The sequence below is a fragment of the Acinonyx jubatus genome, chromosome A1, assembly GCF_027475565.1.
Source record: "Acinonyx jubatus isolate Ajub_Pintada_27869175 chromosome A1, VMU_Ajub_asm_v1.0, whole genome shotgun sequence".
Taxonomy (NCBI): Eukaryota; Metazoa; Chordata; class Mammalia; order Carnivora; family Felidae; genus Acinonyx; species Acinonyx jubatus.
In genome coordinates, this window is record NC_069380.1 from 200,921,270 (window position 1) to 200,940,103 (window position 18,834).

At 39.7% G+C, this 18,834-nt stretch overlaps 1 protein-coding gene across 1 annotated transcript in view; it reads left to right on the top strand.

Annotated features, from left to right (window-relative positions):
* The first annotated feature begins 233 nt into the window (after positions 1 to 233).
* FGF10 (fibroblast growth factor 10) overlaps positions 234 to 18,834 on the top strand; it is an 83,315-nt gene continuing 64,714 nt past the window's right edge. The window contains exon 1 of the mRNA XM_015063308.3: positions 234 to 1,297. Coding sequence (XP_014918794.2) covers positions 928 to 1,297 — 370 coding nt within the window. The 5' untranslated portion in view covers positions 234 to 927. The remainder of the gene's footprint in view (positions 1,298 to 18,834) is intronic.

The window sequence follows — 18,834 nt, forward strand, 5'->3', positions numbered from 1 at the left end:
CCTGCTCTCCCCCCACCCTCCCAGCCCCCTCCCCCTCCCTCTCCTGGCTTTCCCAGCAGCCGAGGGTTTCAGATGTCCCACCGCCGTTTGACCCCCTCCCCGCCCCCCCGCTTCTCCACCCCTGCAAATGAGGTTTGACCAGCGGAGGCAGAGCCCACCTCGGGCTTGGAATCACTGACATTTGGACTCCTGGCTGCAACCTGTTTACAAGCGGGCTTTCCAGAGGAAGGGGGTGGGGAGGGAGGGAAGTAGGGCCAAACAAAACACCAACCGCCATCTCCCCCCAAACAAGAAGTGACTTTCTGGAGGCTTCAAATCAACAGGCACCACCAAAAAGAGAAAGCAGGAGGGGGGAAGCAAACAACGGCGACCGGCAGCCGCCTCCAGCCCTGACAACTCCGAAGGGACGCGCTTTTCGAAGGCGGCTAGCAGGCTGGGGCTCTGCGCAGAGGGACCAGAAGGTGCCAACCTCAGAGAGGCGCAGATATCTCCCCCAGCCTCTGTGGGTTTTGTTCACCGTGCTGTCATCTGTTTTTCAGACTTTTTTTTTTTTTTTTTGCATCTAACATGGTGAAGAAAGGCGTGAAGAAGAGAACAAAGTAACTCCGGGTGGAGTGAAGATCGCTGGTGACCACCGCCACCGCCACCACCAGCTCCTGCTACTGCGGCCACCCACATCCACCATTCACCGGGAGACTCGAGAGGTTCACGGCAGCGGCAGCGGATCCGAGAAAGGAGCCAGGAGAGGCAGCCGGCCCTTCCGAGGAGTTATGGATGTTGGTGTATTCACTTCTGGCCAGATCCGCGCCCAGAGGGAGCTAACCAGCGGCCTCCACCTCCAGCTGTCTCCTTGCCTCGCACCAGGTCTTACCCTTCCAGTATGTTCCTTCTGATGAGACAATTTCCAGTGCCGAGAGTTCCAGTACAATGTGGAAATGGATACTGACACATTGTGCCTCAGCCTTTCCCCAGCTGCCCGGCTGCTGCTGCTGCTGCTTCTTGTTGCTGTTCTTGGTGTCTTCAATCCCTGTCACCTGCCAAGCCCTTGGTCAGGACATGGTGTCACCAGAGGCCACCAACTCCTCTTCCTCCTCCTCCTCCTCCTCCTCCTCGTCCTCCTCCTCCTCCTCCTCGTCCTCCTTTTCCTCTCCTTCCAGTGCGGGGAGGCATGTGCGGAGCTACAATCACCTCCAAGGAGATGTCCGCTGGAGAAAGCTGTTCTCTTTTACCAAGTACTTTCTCAAGATTGAGAAGAACGGGAAGGTCAGCGGTACCAAGAAGGAGAACTGCCCGTACAGTAAGTTACAAATGCGCGCTCCCCTCCTTCCAATTATCCACCCCCCACCCCACAAGGGGGGGAAATCTGTTCCAGATGTGGCCAGCTAAATATTTACGTCCCCAACCCCTGTAAAATGATGAAGCGGAATACTTTCACACTAAATCACCCCCATACATTGTGCCGCCGCACCCCCTACCCTTGGCGCGGCTCCCTCCACACACCCCCCACTCCCTGCCACCCTTGCTGCCCTGTCTCCGCTGCTTGTCATTACCTGGCCCGCGCAGGGCGCTGGAGAGTAGTGCAGGCGCAGAGATTCATAGATGCCCCCTCCCCGTCTCCGTCGCCCTTCCGCACCTCGTCCCAAGGTCCCCTCTCCCTCCCTTCTGGAAATGGCTCAAGTAAACACATTTTGTTGCTGTTCGCTGGCAATCTTATTAAGAGTTTTGGGACAGCTTCCTCAAGCTGAAAATAATTATCCGCTGTCAATTACAGGGGCTTTATGGGAGCCTTATTTAAGAAAGAAAAGTCAATTCCACTAGCTCCCCACCCCCAACCCTTTACCCACTACCTATCTAGACAGGAGTGCAAACATTTCTCTGGTTTTGATTCTTTTTTTTTTTTTTCTTTTTCTTTTTGGCCCCTCATGTTGGTTTGAGTGATTGCAGTCCGTGAAGTTAGCTTTTCAGGCACCAGCGCCGCTATTTGTCTTCTGCCTGCCTTCTCTCTTGGTAACATGATGCTCGTGTCTGCATTGTCAATGGCATATGCGCTGCTTTGTGGTGTCCTGTTGTACTCCTTTCTTCTGAAACCTCTCATATTGCAGAGCCATACTACTACAGCGTTGTAAACATCTGGGACTGGATTCACACAGACCTCACACAAATTTCATTGTCATTCTTTTATTTTCAAAGTAAAAGTCATAAGTCTGTTTCCATGGCTATAGTTTGTCCCACTGGATGAACTTTTCTGCTCTGTATACATAAATTATGACCCCCTCCCCAGCCCACCCCACCTCTGCATTTCTTTCCATTCTCCTTTCTCTCATTCTTTCCTTCTTTACCTCTTGCTCTTCTTTCTTTCTTGCAGGGCTGTGGCTGCGTAGGGGGAGGGAGAACTGGAGGAGGAGGGGTGGATATTGTGTCTCTTCTTGAATCAGTCCAGCAAAGCCAGATTACTCTGTTGGCTTCTTTTCCTAGTTACTTTCAAGTGGTGAGACTTATTCACCCTCTATTGACTGCTATTTGAAAGGAGCCCGAGGCTATGTAATGGCACACTGAAGACAGTAGACAATGACATTTACACATCTTCAATGACTATTTAGCATCATCTCAATGGTTCTACCAAGTCACCTCTTTAAGGGACCTTACAGTGTCAGTCATTTGGGAATTTCTTGCCAACTAACTTAAATACATGGGTCATACATTCCAAGACACCTTGGCCCAGAAAAGTAGCTGGTACCAATGGGAAAGACAGTTAATCGGAATTCAGCATTTCCTTTTTAAATAAGGATTTATAAGAATTAAAACTTGGTTTTCTTCTCCGGAGATCCACATACATTTGACATTAACTTCTGCTGCTGCTTCCACTTACTAAAATTAGCAATAAGTTTGTAAGTAATAAAAATACTTGTCAAAGTATTTTAACGTATCCATCTTACATTTAATACTAGAGCTGTTTCTGTTTCTGATTCATAGAAAGTGGCTGAAATAATGTCATTATGATTTCTTTGGGTTGAAAGTCATTTGTTGCCTGAATTCAGTAGGTATTATGTATAGACATTATAATTGTTGGTTAAAAATTTAATACTTCTGTTCACTTCTAAAACAAAATAGTTATGGTGTCATCCAGGTAGGAAAATGGGGAAGAACTGAGCCAAACACTTGCTGAAGAGTGAGCTGAGAGTTAAAAAATAAAAAATAAAAAATAATAATCCCCATGGGCTGAAAATCTTCTGTGTATTTTTAGTTCATGGAGATAAATATAATAAATTTTCAGTTTTAAGCTCGAGCAAAATTCCTTTTTTTGGATACTAACTTAATTTTGCTATTGGTGTATTTTAAGTATCTTTATGATTTACTGCAAGGACCAATCTATATTAGTTTGTTTATACAACTGAAATGACTATTTTCTAAAATCATAATCATGTGTGATTATTTAATAAAGTGATTGCTAGGGGTATACACTGAATTATATTTTTAGAGTAAGAATTATCTGCAAAGAGAAAAGTATCTGATTTTTATTGCATAAAAACTAGTATGGAAAGTTTCCATCCCAATTGTCCAAAATTGAATAATATCCCTTCCATATGATGAAGCATACCAATAGTCCTTATTAAAATATAATATCTTATGTAATAATGCAATCTTAATCAATGGTTGAAAATGAGAGGGGGTGGGGTTTACTCTGTTAAATAATGTTAAACCATAAATAATTTAGGCTTTCCAAGAATATCTGTATCAAGACACAGCAAGTGAAAAGTAAAGGTTGAAAAAGCCTTAATTTCACATGTGGCTGGGTAATCAGAACACTCCTACAATTTCCAGCTGGACTGATTCAGCTGAACTACATGGTATCATTAAGATATTGTCTAAATGTTGCATAATTACATGTGAACAAACTTTTGCCATGCCTACAGGGTAACCAGCCGGCCAGCCCACCAAATGGTAGCCTGTTAAATATTAGGATTTCTGAAGAGTGTCAGTTCCTTGTCCAAAAACCACTTTTCAGTAACATTTTCCTAAACAAGTTATTAATTATTTTCAATACACAAAGCTGTTCTTTTGAGGTTTGCTTATTTGAAGCTTAATTTTCTTTGTTACTTTTGACCCTAGTATTATTGCTGCTAAAATACAGTAACAGCTTATCTGAGAGGTGACATGTTTGGGATGTCCTGGGTAATTAAACAACTGTTTTACGGGCTTTTTGCCAGCAAAATACTAACAAAAGGGAAGTAAGGAAATCACCCATAAGCATTGCAAAATCATTTTTAACTTCTACCTCCAAAGCTGGTTCCCAGAAATTGGATGATTCTAAAAATATTATATGTGCTTGGGGTGATTACAAACGTTTATGTGTGTGTGTGGAAGGGAGGGTGATTTTTTGTTTGCTTTTTTGTCATTATGTGAAAACAGAATAAAGGGAGCAGAGATGAATTATGTTTCTCCTGCTGGAAGTGTAAGAAAGCTTGAATAATTTAGAATAGCTGTGGTGTATCTGTCACTAGATATGCTTAGGCTCATTTAAGTTTGTTTTATCACTCTTTATATCTAGAGCTTTGCCCTTGAAACATTACCACTCAGCTCTATTTCTGGACTCCTGGAAAGGCTGGATACAGCTGTTGGGTACCCTTGTGACTGGGACTGGATGCGAGTGGGCTGTGGGCTTCTCCCATGGTTGTCACTGGTAGAAAAGGGGAGTCTAGTGAAAAGAAAATGTATCCCTAAACTTGAGACAGCCAAAAATGGATATTCTCAAAATGGAAAGCCACAGTGCTTATGAGTCTTTGCAGGAAAGGCGATTAAGCTACAATAGAGAAATCAGGATGCACTGTGTAGTAAGTGCCCTATTTCTTCAAATATATATTTCATTTGACACATAATAGTCCTATAATTTAGATATTAACTATCCACACTTTTTCAAAGATGAAAAATAAGCTGAAAACAGTTAATTACCCAAGGTCATTCAACTGGAAATTGGTAGAGTCAGGATTCAGGCCTACATCTATTTGATTACGTTATTCCTTTTACCTCTGTTACTGGCAACAATGATACCAATATATTAGAATTAGATATCTCAAAACTCTAAAAAACAAATTATCCGAAATCTTAATTGCTTCTTGCTATGAACACCAACAGTTCTTCAGGTTCACGCTGGAATAGTAGTAAATTGGGAGGGGAAGAGAAGTGAAATATGTTAAAGGTTATCATTGCAGGTGGCTATGCAGACATGGCATCAGACAATGTTAGTGCATTCTCTAGGTGAAATACCTCTTCTGATATTTTGTTTGGGAATATATTTGCTTACGGAAACGCAAAATACATGTACACGGATCTCACCTTCTTAACAGAGGGCATTAGGAATACATTTAAGAAAATCCATGAATGTCATTGTATATCGTAATTGTTTACAGCTGAGGGCAAAATGTTTAATTGTTCCCACATGTAATAAAATAATTTGGTTGTAAATACCGGTGTGAAAGTGGGCTGTTGCAGAAACTTCTGATATATGACTCTAAAAAGGGCAAAATCTTAGAGACCTAAAGCTGTATACATGTTAAGAAGGCTTTAAAATGAGTCTGCAAATCAAAAAGGTACTTCACCACATATAAATGACAAATTACTGTCTGGGATTAAAGGTTTGCATTATTACGTTTAAATCAGGACTGGGGCTGATTGTAGGAAGTTACCTAAAGTGAGAAAGGAAGTGTTGAGGGAAATAAGGACTTGAATATCATCTCCTAATAAATGATTTTATTTTGGATTTTTGAAAAGAAAACCTATATACAACTTATGGCTTCCACTGGTGTCTTATTTAAGTTGTGGTTGTTTCTAGAGTTTGGTTGCATAATTTATAACTGGCAGCATTTAATCATGCACATTGAGGATTTATGAAGGTGGAAGCACTGTATTTAATGTTTACATGACATTGTCCCGTTACCTTTACCGCATTCCTACCATATGGACCCTCCACTTTGATGGCTTTATCATAAATCCATTAAAAATGCACAATTACCCAGTTTCCTCTTCATAAACCTGATTTATAACCTTCTACTAGAAGAAACCCAAGAAAACAGTTGGCAGAAATCACATGCCAACAGTGGAGTATGAGAATTCAGAAACACCAATCTCTAGGTAGTCTTGGGTATTTCAGGAATCTATGAGGCAAAGGTATGGACCACTCTTTAAAAACAGGTGTTTTCAAAATGATGTTGAGGCACAGAATTTAAAATAAAAATTGTCTTATTAAATGAGGGAAACACCAATGCACGCATATTTTCTTCCATATTTTTACTGCCTGCTTTAGAGCAAAAAGGCTTATTCGAGTTCTTTTTTTTTTTTTTTAACTGTTTAATGAACTTACAGTGGAACATGAAGGAGCACTTTACACTCCTGTAGTTACCTTCCTGTGCAGAGGCAAACCCCACTTATTATTCAAACGCCTGACTTTCCACAAGCCAAAATGTTGGAAAAAAGTTGACAGCTCATTTGAAATGGAGCTAATGTTCCTCACATTTATGAGCTGCCTGGGAATATCTACATCTTTCCTAAGCCTTAAATGTCTGTATGCTTATCCAAAATTGTAGTACCAATGATATTTCCTTATTATGCTTCAGAAGGAAGAGTAACACATGTGTATTAGTTCAAAGTGATTTTAATCTATCTTAACATTAATTCTGTGAACTTTGCAACGGGGAGTAATTCAGATGACGTTTTTAGTATTACTGTTCCAACATTTGTTAGCATTAATAGTTGATATTTGCTTAATGTAAGTAAGTAAAATATTAGTATTTCCCTCCCAGAAATTAAAGTTCTCTTTTAATTTTCCAGCAAGATGGGACACAAGATTTATGTTTATGTAATTTTAATACAGCTTTATCACAGCTTAGAAAATAATGGACCTCATTTTGTCTCAAGTCCTCTATACAGAAATATCTTCATTTTTCATGGTATATTGCAATCACTGAAGATCATTTACACTTACCATTTGACCAATGGTATTTGTTACCTGTTTTTGCATATTAAAAATATTTACTTTTCATAATTGGCACTCTTTTTTTTCACTGCCCGTTAACCTTTGCCTGTGCCAGTCAGTCAGTATAACAAGTAATAACCTAGACACAGGCCTTTAAAATTAGTGAAAGAAAATATACCTGCATCTTGGGAAGCCAGTGATACTCTGATCAAGAGCTAATGAATACAAAATGTTGATGCTTTATAGAATCAGTTTAAAAGCAAATATTTAATCAGTACAGATTTTACACAAATAGAAAGTTTCAAGATAAACTAAAAGGGAGCCAGGTCATCCACCAATGGCCTTAAAGGCCATCGAATAATGGCCTTAAAGGCTCCCTTGCCTTTAAATCCGGTCAGTTGTGTTCTTTCTTTGAACACTGTGTTCTAATTGGAACAATAAATCAAAGAAGACACTCAGAGTAGATTCCCATGTAAGGTGGACAACTGGACAGTGACTTTTTACTGCTGCTAACACGTGCATCCAATTACCATTTGAAAGATTCATAGTGCTGGCAGTAAAGCATTGCCTCGTTTTATAGTTCACCTAATAATTCTTCAGCCTAAATCTGTCCACCTTTACCTATATCTAATCTGTCAGTATGTGTGTTATCATTAATGAGGAATTTTCAAATGTTTGGCATGCTTCCTACAATGGATGGTGACATTGAGAGATTAATGAGCCATTTAATTAACCATAATAGAAGAGGTAAAGTATTGATTAGGTCAATATATACCCAACTTCGAGTAAACTGTCAACTAAACATAACCTAGTACTTCCACCACAACTATAACTTAATCATGGATCATGGATAGTATGGGTTAACAGCAACCCAACTCTATGTGGCAATGGTTAACTGCAAAATTGAGAACTTCTTTAAAAGGCATTTTCCTATAATCATTATTGTCTTTCAAGGACCTGGTGTTATCATGCTTTACTGATAAACATGTGTGTTAGTTCATCCTTAACCCTTTTCAAGGCATTGCCCCTGTCTGAGGATAACTTGACATGTTAATAGAGTCTTTACAATTCAAGGCTCATCAGTTTGTTTTTTTTTAATATTAAAAAAAATTTTTAGTGTTTATTTTTGAGAAAGAGAGAGACACAGTGTGAGCAGGGGAGGGGCAGAGAGAGAGAGAGAGAGAGAGAGAGAGAGAGAGAGGGAGGGAGACAGAATCTGAAGCAGGTTCCAGGCTCTGCTAAGAGCACAGAGCCCAATGTGGGGCTTGAATCCGTGAATTGTAACATCATGACCTGAGCTGAAGTGGAATGCTTAACCAACTGAACCACCCAGGTGCCCCAAGGTTCATCAACTACTAATAATTCTGTCTGGAGGCATTTATACATCTGGAACATTAGACATCTGCAACAGCCCTGCCTCTATGGCACTGTGAATCATGATACTTTTTTGCCCCTTCACCACTCCGTTATTTTCTCCTCTTTTTCTTATTTTCTTTTTTTCCCTTTTCCCTGATGTTCAAACCCGTTACATGTCATGTAGGCCAGGGAAAGTCATCCATTATCATTGCTCAGCATGCCATGTTATATTTGGAGCCAGCAGCCTAGACCTTTTTGGATGTTCAGCATCCAAAATGCTGAGGAGTCTCTTCTCATTTTAAATCTGCACTGAATTCCCCCTTATCCCAGCACTCAGGCCAATTTCTTACAGCCTTGCCTTTAGTGAAACAGGCAAATCACAGATAAGCACCTTCTGCCAATGAATGCTGATTGTCTGGTTACTCTGCATTTTCCTCCAGATTAAATATTCTATCTCCAATAACTCTCTTTGTAGGTTCATTTTGCCTTTGTTTTAAATTATTTTAGTACATGTAACATTAGCTACTTTGCCAATTTCCCTACATTTTGCCTTTGTCTGGACTCCTATGAGAGAAAGTGAAGCTGAATTAGGAAGTCCAATAACTACTGCTCTTCTATTTTAGTCATCATTTATTTCAAAGAAGATGAATGCTAATCATAAAGGTCTTTACCATTTCTAACTTCCATGATTTCCCTTAAAACACAGGGCTTCTCTGTATACCCCTGCCAAATGTAGCTTTGCAAAGTAAAACCTACTTTTCTCATTAATACTGGTGGTCAAGGGGGAAAAATATAAAATACACATGCATTTATACCCCAGGCTGACCAAATATAGAAATGCACATATATTTTTAGAAAGATATTAAGATACCAAAAGGAGTTAGAATTTGAATCAAGAGCATACGTCTCACTTATTTCTTTTAAAGAAGAACCTTTTTGTACTGATTGCTGAATTAAATTTATTTTTATGATATGTAGAATCTGACTATATAAGTTAGATTGGTCTGTTATAATAATTAAAAGTCAAGCTTCCTATAATTGGTTTCAAATTATATAGATACATATGATGTAAATAGATTTCCAAAGCCTAAATAGCTTTGACTTATTGATAGAATTATTAAAAGAAAAAATTGACATTTTGTAATATGGGCAAAATGATAACACATGATATGAATTTGTAAGCTATTTCTTATCTAAAGTGAAATAGCTTTACAATGCTATTAATAACAGTAAGTAAACCAGATTTCTAGGGCGTTTTTTGGAACATCTCTGTAGAAGGGTATGATTCCACAAATATGAAAAAGAAAAGTGCTAAGGATGTTGATAAGATTATGGTATAAAAACTAGATCAACGAAACTACCGAAGTGCTTTAAAGCAGAAGAGGGATGGTAAAGAACATATGATCAGAATGTTAGAAGCCAGAGGAAAAGCAGGAGAAGCCATTGAGCATTTCGACAGACCGTGGAAGGGAGGAAGAGATGCTGGGCTAGAGTGATGGAGACAAGGGTTCTGAACTCCCAGCAAAGAGATCAGCTAATGAGTAGCTCTGCAAAAGGAGGGACATGACAAGAAAGGTGTGAGGGAAATATAACCCAACCCCTGGCATTTGACTGCATGTTAAATTAACTGAAATGAGAACCTGTGATCTAAAAGGAATCCCACAGAAGTAATCGCAGCCACGGTATCAAAGTAAGGAAGGCTAAATCCAGAATTCTTGCTAAGGAGGCAGCAGGATAGAGGGATTAAAAGTGTGGGCTTTGATGATGACAGGTATGGCCCTGGACTGAAAATGAACTTTGGAGACACAAAAGTGGGTGTATTGGAGGCTTTGACCTGCCAGGGTGTATGACTTGGCAACTTGCCATCAGTAAAACAACAACATTAACAATACCTTCCTTTTTCCTATACCATAAAGATTAAATGAGATTATTCATTCATTCAACAGAAATTGAGTGCCTGCTTTGTGTCAGATACTGTCTGACACATACATACAGTACTGAAAAAAGAGCCTGGTTTAGCTCTCAGAGAGCTTCACTCTAAAGACAGTGTCAAAAAAAAAAATAGCTATGAGATGAAAACTTGGGGTAAATGCTATGGAAGAAAGAAGGAGAGTACTCCAGAAGAAAATAATTGGAAACTATTCTAAATCTCATGGCTAAGAAGTCCTGGAAGGTGAGATGTGGGTGGAAGGAACAGCATGGGGAGGGTTTGGTACCTCCTCCAAGAAGGACAGAATAGGCACATTGAGCCTGGGGTTTGGGGAGAAGTTTGGAGAAGTCAGACGTAATGCACGGAATAGCTTAATGGTGCCTGGTGCATAACAAGTCCTCATCAAATGGGTATTTTATAAAGAAAAAGTAAAGAGGGGCGCCTCCGTGGCTTGGTCGATTAAGCGTCCGACTTCGGCTCAGGTCATGATCTCACGGTCCGTGGGTTCGAGCCCCGCGTCGGGCTCTGCGTCCAGCTCAGAGCCTGGAGCCTGTTTCAGATTCTGTGTCTCCCTCTCTCTCTGCCCCTCCCCTGTTCATGCTCTGTCTCTCTCTGTCTCAAAAATAAATAAACGTTAAAAAAAATTAAAAAAAAAAAAAAGAAAAAGTAAAGAGAATGCTTCCCTTTGTTGGAAGGGAAAGGGCTGGGAAACCAACTAGTTAGATTATTTGCTGAAGTTAGAATTTAAAATATTGGAATTAAAGAAAGAGGCAGGAATGAGGAATAAAATGACATTTTTAGAAAAGGAAATATTACAACATCTGAAATTATTTAAGGTTTGCAATTGTAGCATTCATAATGTTCCGAAGTGTGGGGGACAAAGAGTAAAGTTCTGGTTTATTAAGAGACTACCAGCAGATATTTAAAAACTGAAGATAATTTAAGGAAAGAGCGAGGAGCTGAAAATAAGTAGAAGGTAACAAATGAGTTCAGGACATATTAGAAAAGAACAAATGGGAAAAGTAGGAATGAAACAGGTAACTAGAGATCGGAAGAAGACAGATTACTGCACAAGAGGCAAAAAAAGAAGTGACTCGATGTTTACATATTTCAAGACAAACTATGTTCCAAGTTATGATATGGTTTTAAACCAGGGTTATCACAGATGCTTAGCTCTCAGTAAATTCTGTATCTAAGGTTCTTGTTTCTCATCCCACGACAGTGACCTGTTTGGCCCATAGCTTTAAAGGGTTCACAACGTAGAGACAGAGACAGGAGATCTTCCCAAGGAGTTGGAAGATAATATAAGACAGTTTATACTAACCGCCAAAGCAGCAGAGCAGAAATTAAGTGAAAGGTAACCCAAGGGATGCATGAATGACATGGGCAGTGTCGCACCAAGGATAAGGACTCCAGCTAGACACAGATAAAATGAGAGGAGTAAGAACATCCTAAAAGAAGGCACAGAAGCATATGGGTGCAGAGCCTTACATGAAGTTTCCAGGTAATAACAGGCAGGCAAACAGCGTGGAACAGAGTTTACAGGCTGGGGGCTTACCTTATGAAACACAAAGTGAAATACACTGGAACATGTTGTCATGTGAGAGGGAGAAATGTAAACACCCTTATATTTGAGAACTTAACTTTTCTCCTAAAATATTACATTAACAGTTTTCATTTAATATTGGCCTTATTTTACTTTTTAAAGAAAAAAACAGAAAGCAGAGATATATTTTAAAAGAATATATAAATTATAGTATAATAGACATAACCTACCCATATTGAAATTCTAGCTTGATCAGCAAAACAAACAAAAACCCAAAACTAATTTTATACTAGGGACACGGAGAAAGTAGTTCTTCTGACGGATACCAAGTGGCATCATCTTTAGCATTCATCATTATTTAAAAATTTAAAATAGTCCCTTTGCAGAAGTTCCTAAAATATGCATAGCACGGGGTGGGGTTTTGTCATTTCTCAGCAGATACCCAAAGGCAACTACTGAGGCCTCAACATTACTTGCTCCCATTGTATATTTTTTCTTGTCATTCCTAATTCTAAATTATCTCAGATTTACTTGGTTTAGGTGATTAGGAAAAGAAACAAAGTAGATACAGGTCCTTCTCTTGCTCCTTCTCTTCTCTTACATACTTTAAAAAAAAATTTTAATGTTTATTTTTGAGAGAGAGAGAGAGAGAGAGAGAGAGAGAGAATATGAACGGGGGAGGGGCAGAGAGAGAGGGAGACAGAATCCAAAGCAGTCTCCAGGCTTTCTGCTGTGAGCACCAAGCCCAGTGTGGGGCTCGAACCCACCAACCATGAGATCATGACCTGAGCCAAAGTCAGACGCTTAGCCAACTGAGTCACCCAGGCACCCCAGTACCTATGTATTTTTAAAACAAACAAGGAGTAGGACACAGGCAGTATATACACAGTCACACCCATAATGAAGACCATCAGCTTTGGAGACAAACTTCTGGGTGTAGAATCAGGGTTCTAAAAGTGTGTAGCTTTGTGGCCTTGGGCAAATTACTGGGTTGTGATCCTTGCAACTGTTAAGTAAAGATAATAATACCGCCCACCTCATCACTGTTGGAAGGATGAGCTTGTAAACTTGCAACTGAGATTATAGATGTGAAAGTCTCAATACCGGACACAGAGTCCGACATGGGGCTCCACATGACCTGAGCCAAAATCAAGAGTCAGACCCTTAACTGAGCCACCCAGGTGTCCCTTAATTATCCCATATTCTGAAAGGATCCCTAAGCCATGGCCTAATATAAAATTAGACAGGAAATTGATATCATACTATTTTACTTCATTTTATACTTTATGAAGTATTTTAATATTTTCATGAATTAATTCTTGGAAAACTTCCATAAAATGGGTAAAATAGTCATTGTAATTCCCAAACTATATTTAGGTGAGAAAATTGAGTCCAAAAGTTATGGTGCCAGGCTGAAGTTGGATAGTTAGCATAAGTGAGTCAGGATTCAAACTCAGGCCAGTCTTAGCAAAGGTGAACTTCATCTTCTAACTTGGTTTCCCAGGAACAGTCTCAGATGTGCCTCTTGCTCTCGCATATTATTAATAGCACCCTATTCACTCTCCAGGTCTCACATGACAAAATCACCCTTAACCAACTTGGTCTGTGTAAGGCACAAATCTACACAAGTCAGTTCCCTATTAAATACTTTAATTTCTTCCTAGTGTCCTTAGAACAAGATCCGTATTCCTCAGCATGTCATGTAAGGCCCTCACTCAGTATTTGTTCCCTACTGACTACTCACCCCATTTCTTACTATTTCCCATTATAGATATACTGAATTGATGTTAGTTCTAGAACACGCCTTGACCCCTCATGTCCAGACCCTGCACACATTACTAGGTCTGACTGGAGTGATGTTTCTATCTTTGCTCCTCATACTTCTTCCTTTCAACTTTCTATTGGATGTCATCTCTAGGAAGCCTTCCTGAACACTTCCCAAACACCTTGTCTCTGGTATTTTAACACAGTCCCACACTTGATTACTTTACCCATCTAGTTTCCTCTTACACAGAAAACTTACTGAAGGGTAAGGACTATATACATCATATTGACCTTTGCATCCAAGCCCTTAATACAGAGTCTGGCCTATAATGGGTCCTTTCTATATTATTTACCAGGTAAATTGTTTTTAACTGCATATCCTTGATCCAAGTCACTTAGACTTTTGGGTTCAGTCACTTGGTCTGGAAAGTATGATTAATATGCCACCTACCTAAAAACATGTGGTTGAAGTAAATTATCTTTTAAAACTACATTAGGTTCTAAGTTCCACAGTTCTGAGAACTTGAAAATGTTAGGGCCATCATTACTTAACTGAATGTTAAGAACTTAAAGTCATACCAACTTCTGAATGGAAATATTGTGTAATCCCTGAAATGGATTGTTTCCCATATTTCTCCAGTTTTCCTAAGATTACTATTGACTATGATCAGTGGATATAAGTGACGACTGCTCTCTTTTAAAATTGACGCTGGTTGTGACACAGTTTTGGTTTCAGAGTTATAGTTGGATTCTGGAGTAATTTAGTACCAATTAAGAAATAATCAATTCTTGGTAATTCATTTATAGAAGAAGAGTGTATACACTATGAACAGTGGCAGAACATATGGTTCATAGTCTTGGTCATGTCACAACATTTACTGTGCAACCTTAGGCATGCCATTTACTTTAACTTGACCTTGGACCCTAATCTATGAAATGAGTGAATTGAACTAAATTAGTACTAAAATGTTTTTATTCAAGTTACTCATTTCCTAGATTAAGGACCAAATTCCACAAGCGTACCTATATTAGGAGATATCAACTATGATATGCTGAATGATAGCCACCCAAAGGTATTAAGTCCTAATCCCTAGAGCCTGTGAATGTTACTTTTTATGACAAAGTTTCTGCAGGTAGATTAAGTTACGGGTTCGTAGATGAAGAGATCATCCTGCATTCTCCCGATGGGCTTTCCACCCACCTGTTGTTATAACAACATTTGTCACTTGTTGTTATTATAAGATAGAGACAGAGGGAGTTTAGACACACACACACAGAAGACAGTTTGGTGACAGAAGCAGAGAAAGAGAGACTTAAAGATGCGATGCTTTGGTTTTGAAGACAATGAAGGAGCCACAAGCCAAGGAATGTCACTGTAGAAGCTGGAAGAGGAGACAAACAGATTCTCCCCCAGAGCCTCTGGAAGAAGCTTGGCCATTCTGACACCTTCATTTGAGCCCAGTAAAATGGATATTGGGCCTCTGCTTTCCAGGACTATGAGAGAACCAATTTCTACTGCAGTAAGACACAACTTTGTGGCAATTTGTTACAGCAGCCAAAGAAAACAAATACAGATTTTGATACCTCAGCATACGGTGGAAGGGACTTTGGAATTGGATTGTCATAGGCAGGAAGAATTTTGAGACACATGATGGAAAAAGCTTAGATGGTCTGAAACAGACTTCTGGTAGAAATACAATGAAAGCACTCTGGTGAGGGCTCAGAAGGAAGTAAAGAGCACAGAAGAGAAAGCCTATGTTATCTTAGAGAACGCATATATCCTCATAAAGAGGATACTGGTAGAAATACGAAGATTAAACTTGATTCTGGGGCACCTGGGTGGCTCAGTCTGTTAAATGTCAGACTTCAGCTCGGGTCATGATCTCAGGGTTCGTAAATTTGAGCCCTGCATGGGGCTCTGTGCTGATGGTGTGGGGCCTGCTTGGGATTCTCCCTCTCTCTCTGCCCCTTCCGTGCTCGCTCTCTCTCTCTCTAAAAAAAAAAAATAAATAAATTTTAAAAAATAAATAAAAAATAAAAGTGATTCTTACGACAGCTAGAGGAAACAGGGAGCATGTTATTGAAGCCAGAGGAAAGACTGTCCCTGTTATATAGTGGCAGACACTTAGCTGAGCTGTGTTTATTAGTCGTGTGGGAAGCAGAACTTGTATGTGGTGAACTTGGAAATGTAACTGTGGGGAATTCCAAGAAAAATGTTGAAGGTGCAGCCTGATTTCTTCTTGCTGCTTTTAGTAAAATGTGAGAAGAAAGAAATAAAGTGAAGAAAGAACTGTTAAGCAAAACAGAACCAGCACTCAATGATCTGGGAAATTCTCAGCCTATCCAGATTGCAAAAGATGCTAAATTAGGAGGTACACTGCTAAGGAAGTGTGCTGTGAAGACAAAGCCAAGGGTGTGGCTGAATAGCTTGAATCTAGTGCCGGAGAGATGAGGCACTTGACTGAGCGGTTCCTTCAGCCGTCTCAACAGAAGCTAGGAATAGAGATTATAAAAGCAAGACCTGAGGAGGACCCTGTGACTACTGGCATGAATGCCTATGACATACACAGGAGACTCACAAAGTTCTTGAGAATGCCGCATCGGCAGAAACACTGCCAGCGTGGACTAAAAGAGAGCTGATAAATGAAGGAAAGCTGTCCAACTCCCACAATTGTACAGGCAGGAAACAGACAGATAAAACTATTCAGCTACAAATACATGCTAGCTTTAAAAAAAAAAAAAAAAAAAAAGGCAGGGTCACCAGGATCACCGTGAGGGAAGAGCCTTGGGCACAGAGGGTACAACCATAGGTGCAGAGGCAGAGACTAACCACAGGCCCAGAGCCAGGACCCTCAAGCCACAGAGGACTATTCCGAGGTGCTGAAAGCTACTGGGCAGTTGTCCTGCTAGATTTTGAAACTGGTTGAGACTGTTGATACTTTTCTTCCTTCCACGTTTGCTTTTTGGCAATGCAAATGTCTATAACTGGCGTACTATGCCTGTCCCAACTGTATTTTGGGAACAGATATTTTCTAGTTTTACAGATTCAGAGGTATAGAGGAATTCTGCCCCAAGAAGGCTCATACCCAGAGTCTATTCACACCTGATTTAGATTATGTAGATGATGAGACTTGGGATTTCTTAAATGATGATATTTAAATGAGATTTTGGACTGGAGTTTATGTTGGGTGTGAACTTTGGGGGGTGTTGGGATAGGATGAATGTAGTTTATTTTACATAAGAGGTGCATGTGAATTTTGCAGGTCTAGAAGATGGACTATAGTATGCTGAATAATGGTCATCTAAAGATACTGGGTCCTAACCCTTGGAACCTCTGGATGTTATCAAATGTAGTAAAGTTTCACAGTTGTGGTTAAGTCAAGTGTTTTGAGATGAGGAGATTATCCTGAATTATTCAAGTAGGCCCTAAATACCATCACAAATGTCTTTATAAAATAGAGGCAGAGGGAGATTAGACATAAACCCGGAAGGCAGAGCGTGATCTAATGACTGAAGCAGAGAAGGGATTTCAAGATGCTATACTGTTGGCTTTGAATCTGAAGGAAGGACCATGAGCCAAGGAACGTGGCTCAAGAATCTGGAAGTGACAATGAATAGTTTTTCTCCTAGAGAGCTTTCAGAGGAAATGTGGCCCTGCCAACATTTTTACTTCAGCCCAGTGACACTGATATTGGACTTCTGACCCCCGGAACTGTGAGAAAATAAATTTCTGTTGTTTTAAGCCACCAACTTTGGGGTAATTGTTACAGCATCCCTAAGAAACTAATACAGCCACCTATAACAGTTCTATGTGACTCACATTAAGGATAATTGGACAAAAATAATATTTTGCCATGGAAAGTACTAAGCATGGACTCAGATGTAAGTTCAAACACTTTGTCTACCTCCTGGGTGTCTGGATTCTTCGTCTGATCCGTGAAGATTAAAATAATTTCTGTAAAAATATCTAGCCAAGTAGCAAGCTTATAATAGAACCTTAAATTTTAATTGAGTCTAAATTGATGCTGAGTTTCAGTGACTATATATCTGTAAAACATTGTTTAAAAAATATAGTTTATTTGCACCTAGTACCTTCTTTGCTGGGCACTACCAGAGCAAAGGAAGGGCTTTGATTCTTTGATGCAGAACCTGGCTGTACCTGTGGTCTGATTTTCCACCGGGTTGTAAATTCAATCCGGATCCAGAAGTATCTGTTCTCTTCCTCCTCACTGGTCCAGAAGCCACATTCCTGAACGTGCATGCTATACCCATATTTTTTCAACTGAAAGAGGCCCTTTTAGAGTTAAAGGTGATAGAAGATCTATTTAATAAATGGATAATTAATACGATTAAACTGTAAGCAAGTGGTACTTTCCAAAGTATTTCAATGTCTATGTTGAAGTTCCATTTGCTCTCTGTGAAACTATATCCCACATCCTCCATTCTCCTCTGTCACTGTGGATAAAATTCACATAACACCCTAGTTTAAACTTTTCACTTTGCAAAATGTTTCCGTAATGGTACAACTCTCCTAAAATTTATTATCACGGCTGTTTAGATCACCTAAAATTTTAAAGCCTGGAAAAAAAAAGCATGAGTCTAAAACTGACATTTCCTCTTACAGAAAATTAGTTTCTCTCACAGCAACAGGGGCTATGAAGTTTTAGACAATAGATAAATGTTTTGTTGTCATGTCTTAGGGTAACGGGCTTTTATCCCAAGCTGAGGCGGACAGTGACATCTCCTAGGTTGGAGTGTTATGGGGCTCACTCCTTTTTCTCCTTTGCACTCACTGTTAACTGAGTGCTGGACCTGTAATAATTTGAGAAGAGAGGTAATGGTGGTGATTTGGGGGACAAGTGGGTGCAATTAGGAATAGGACTCTTCTACAAGGGAACTGGATAAAAGATCTGATCCACGATTATCTTGAGCACAATGAGCATGCTAGTGGTCACGGTCAATCTTACCATCCTTGGTGCCATTCAAAGATTTTAACTTACAGTCTCTGAGACCAGGTAAATCGCACAGGTCCATGTAAATCCACACTTCTGAAACATTTTTAGCAACAGAATGGTTGTTTGTGAGTTATGGCTTGAGAGGCAGCCCCTACCTATTTCTCTTAAAAAATAAGATTCCTTCTAATAAGTATACAGAAAAGACATTTGGGGAAAAGAGAGAGAGAGAGAGAGAGAGAGAGAGAGAGAGAGAGAGAGAGGCCAGATTATAATAGCTAATAAGAATAGACAATGCCAAGTATTTCTCAGAGTT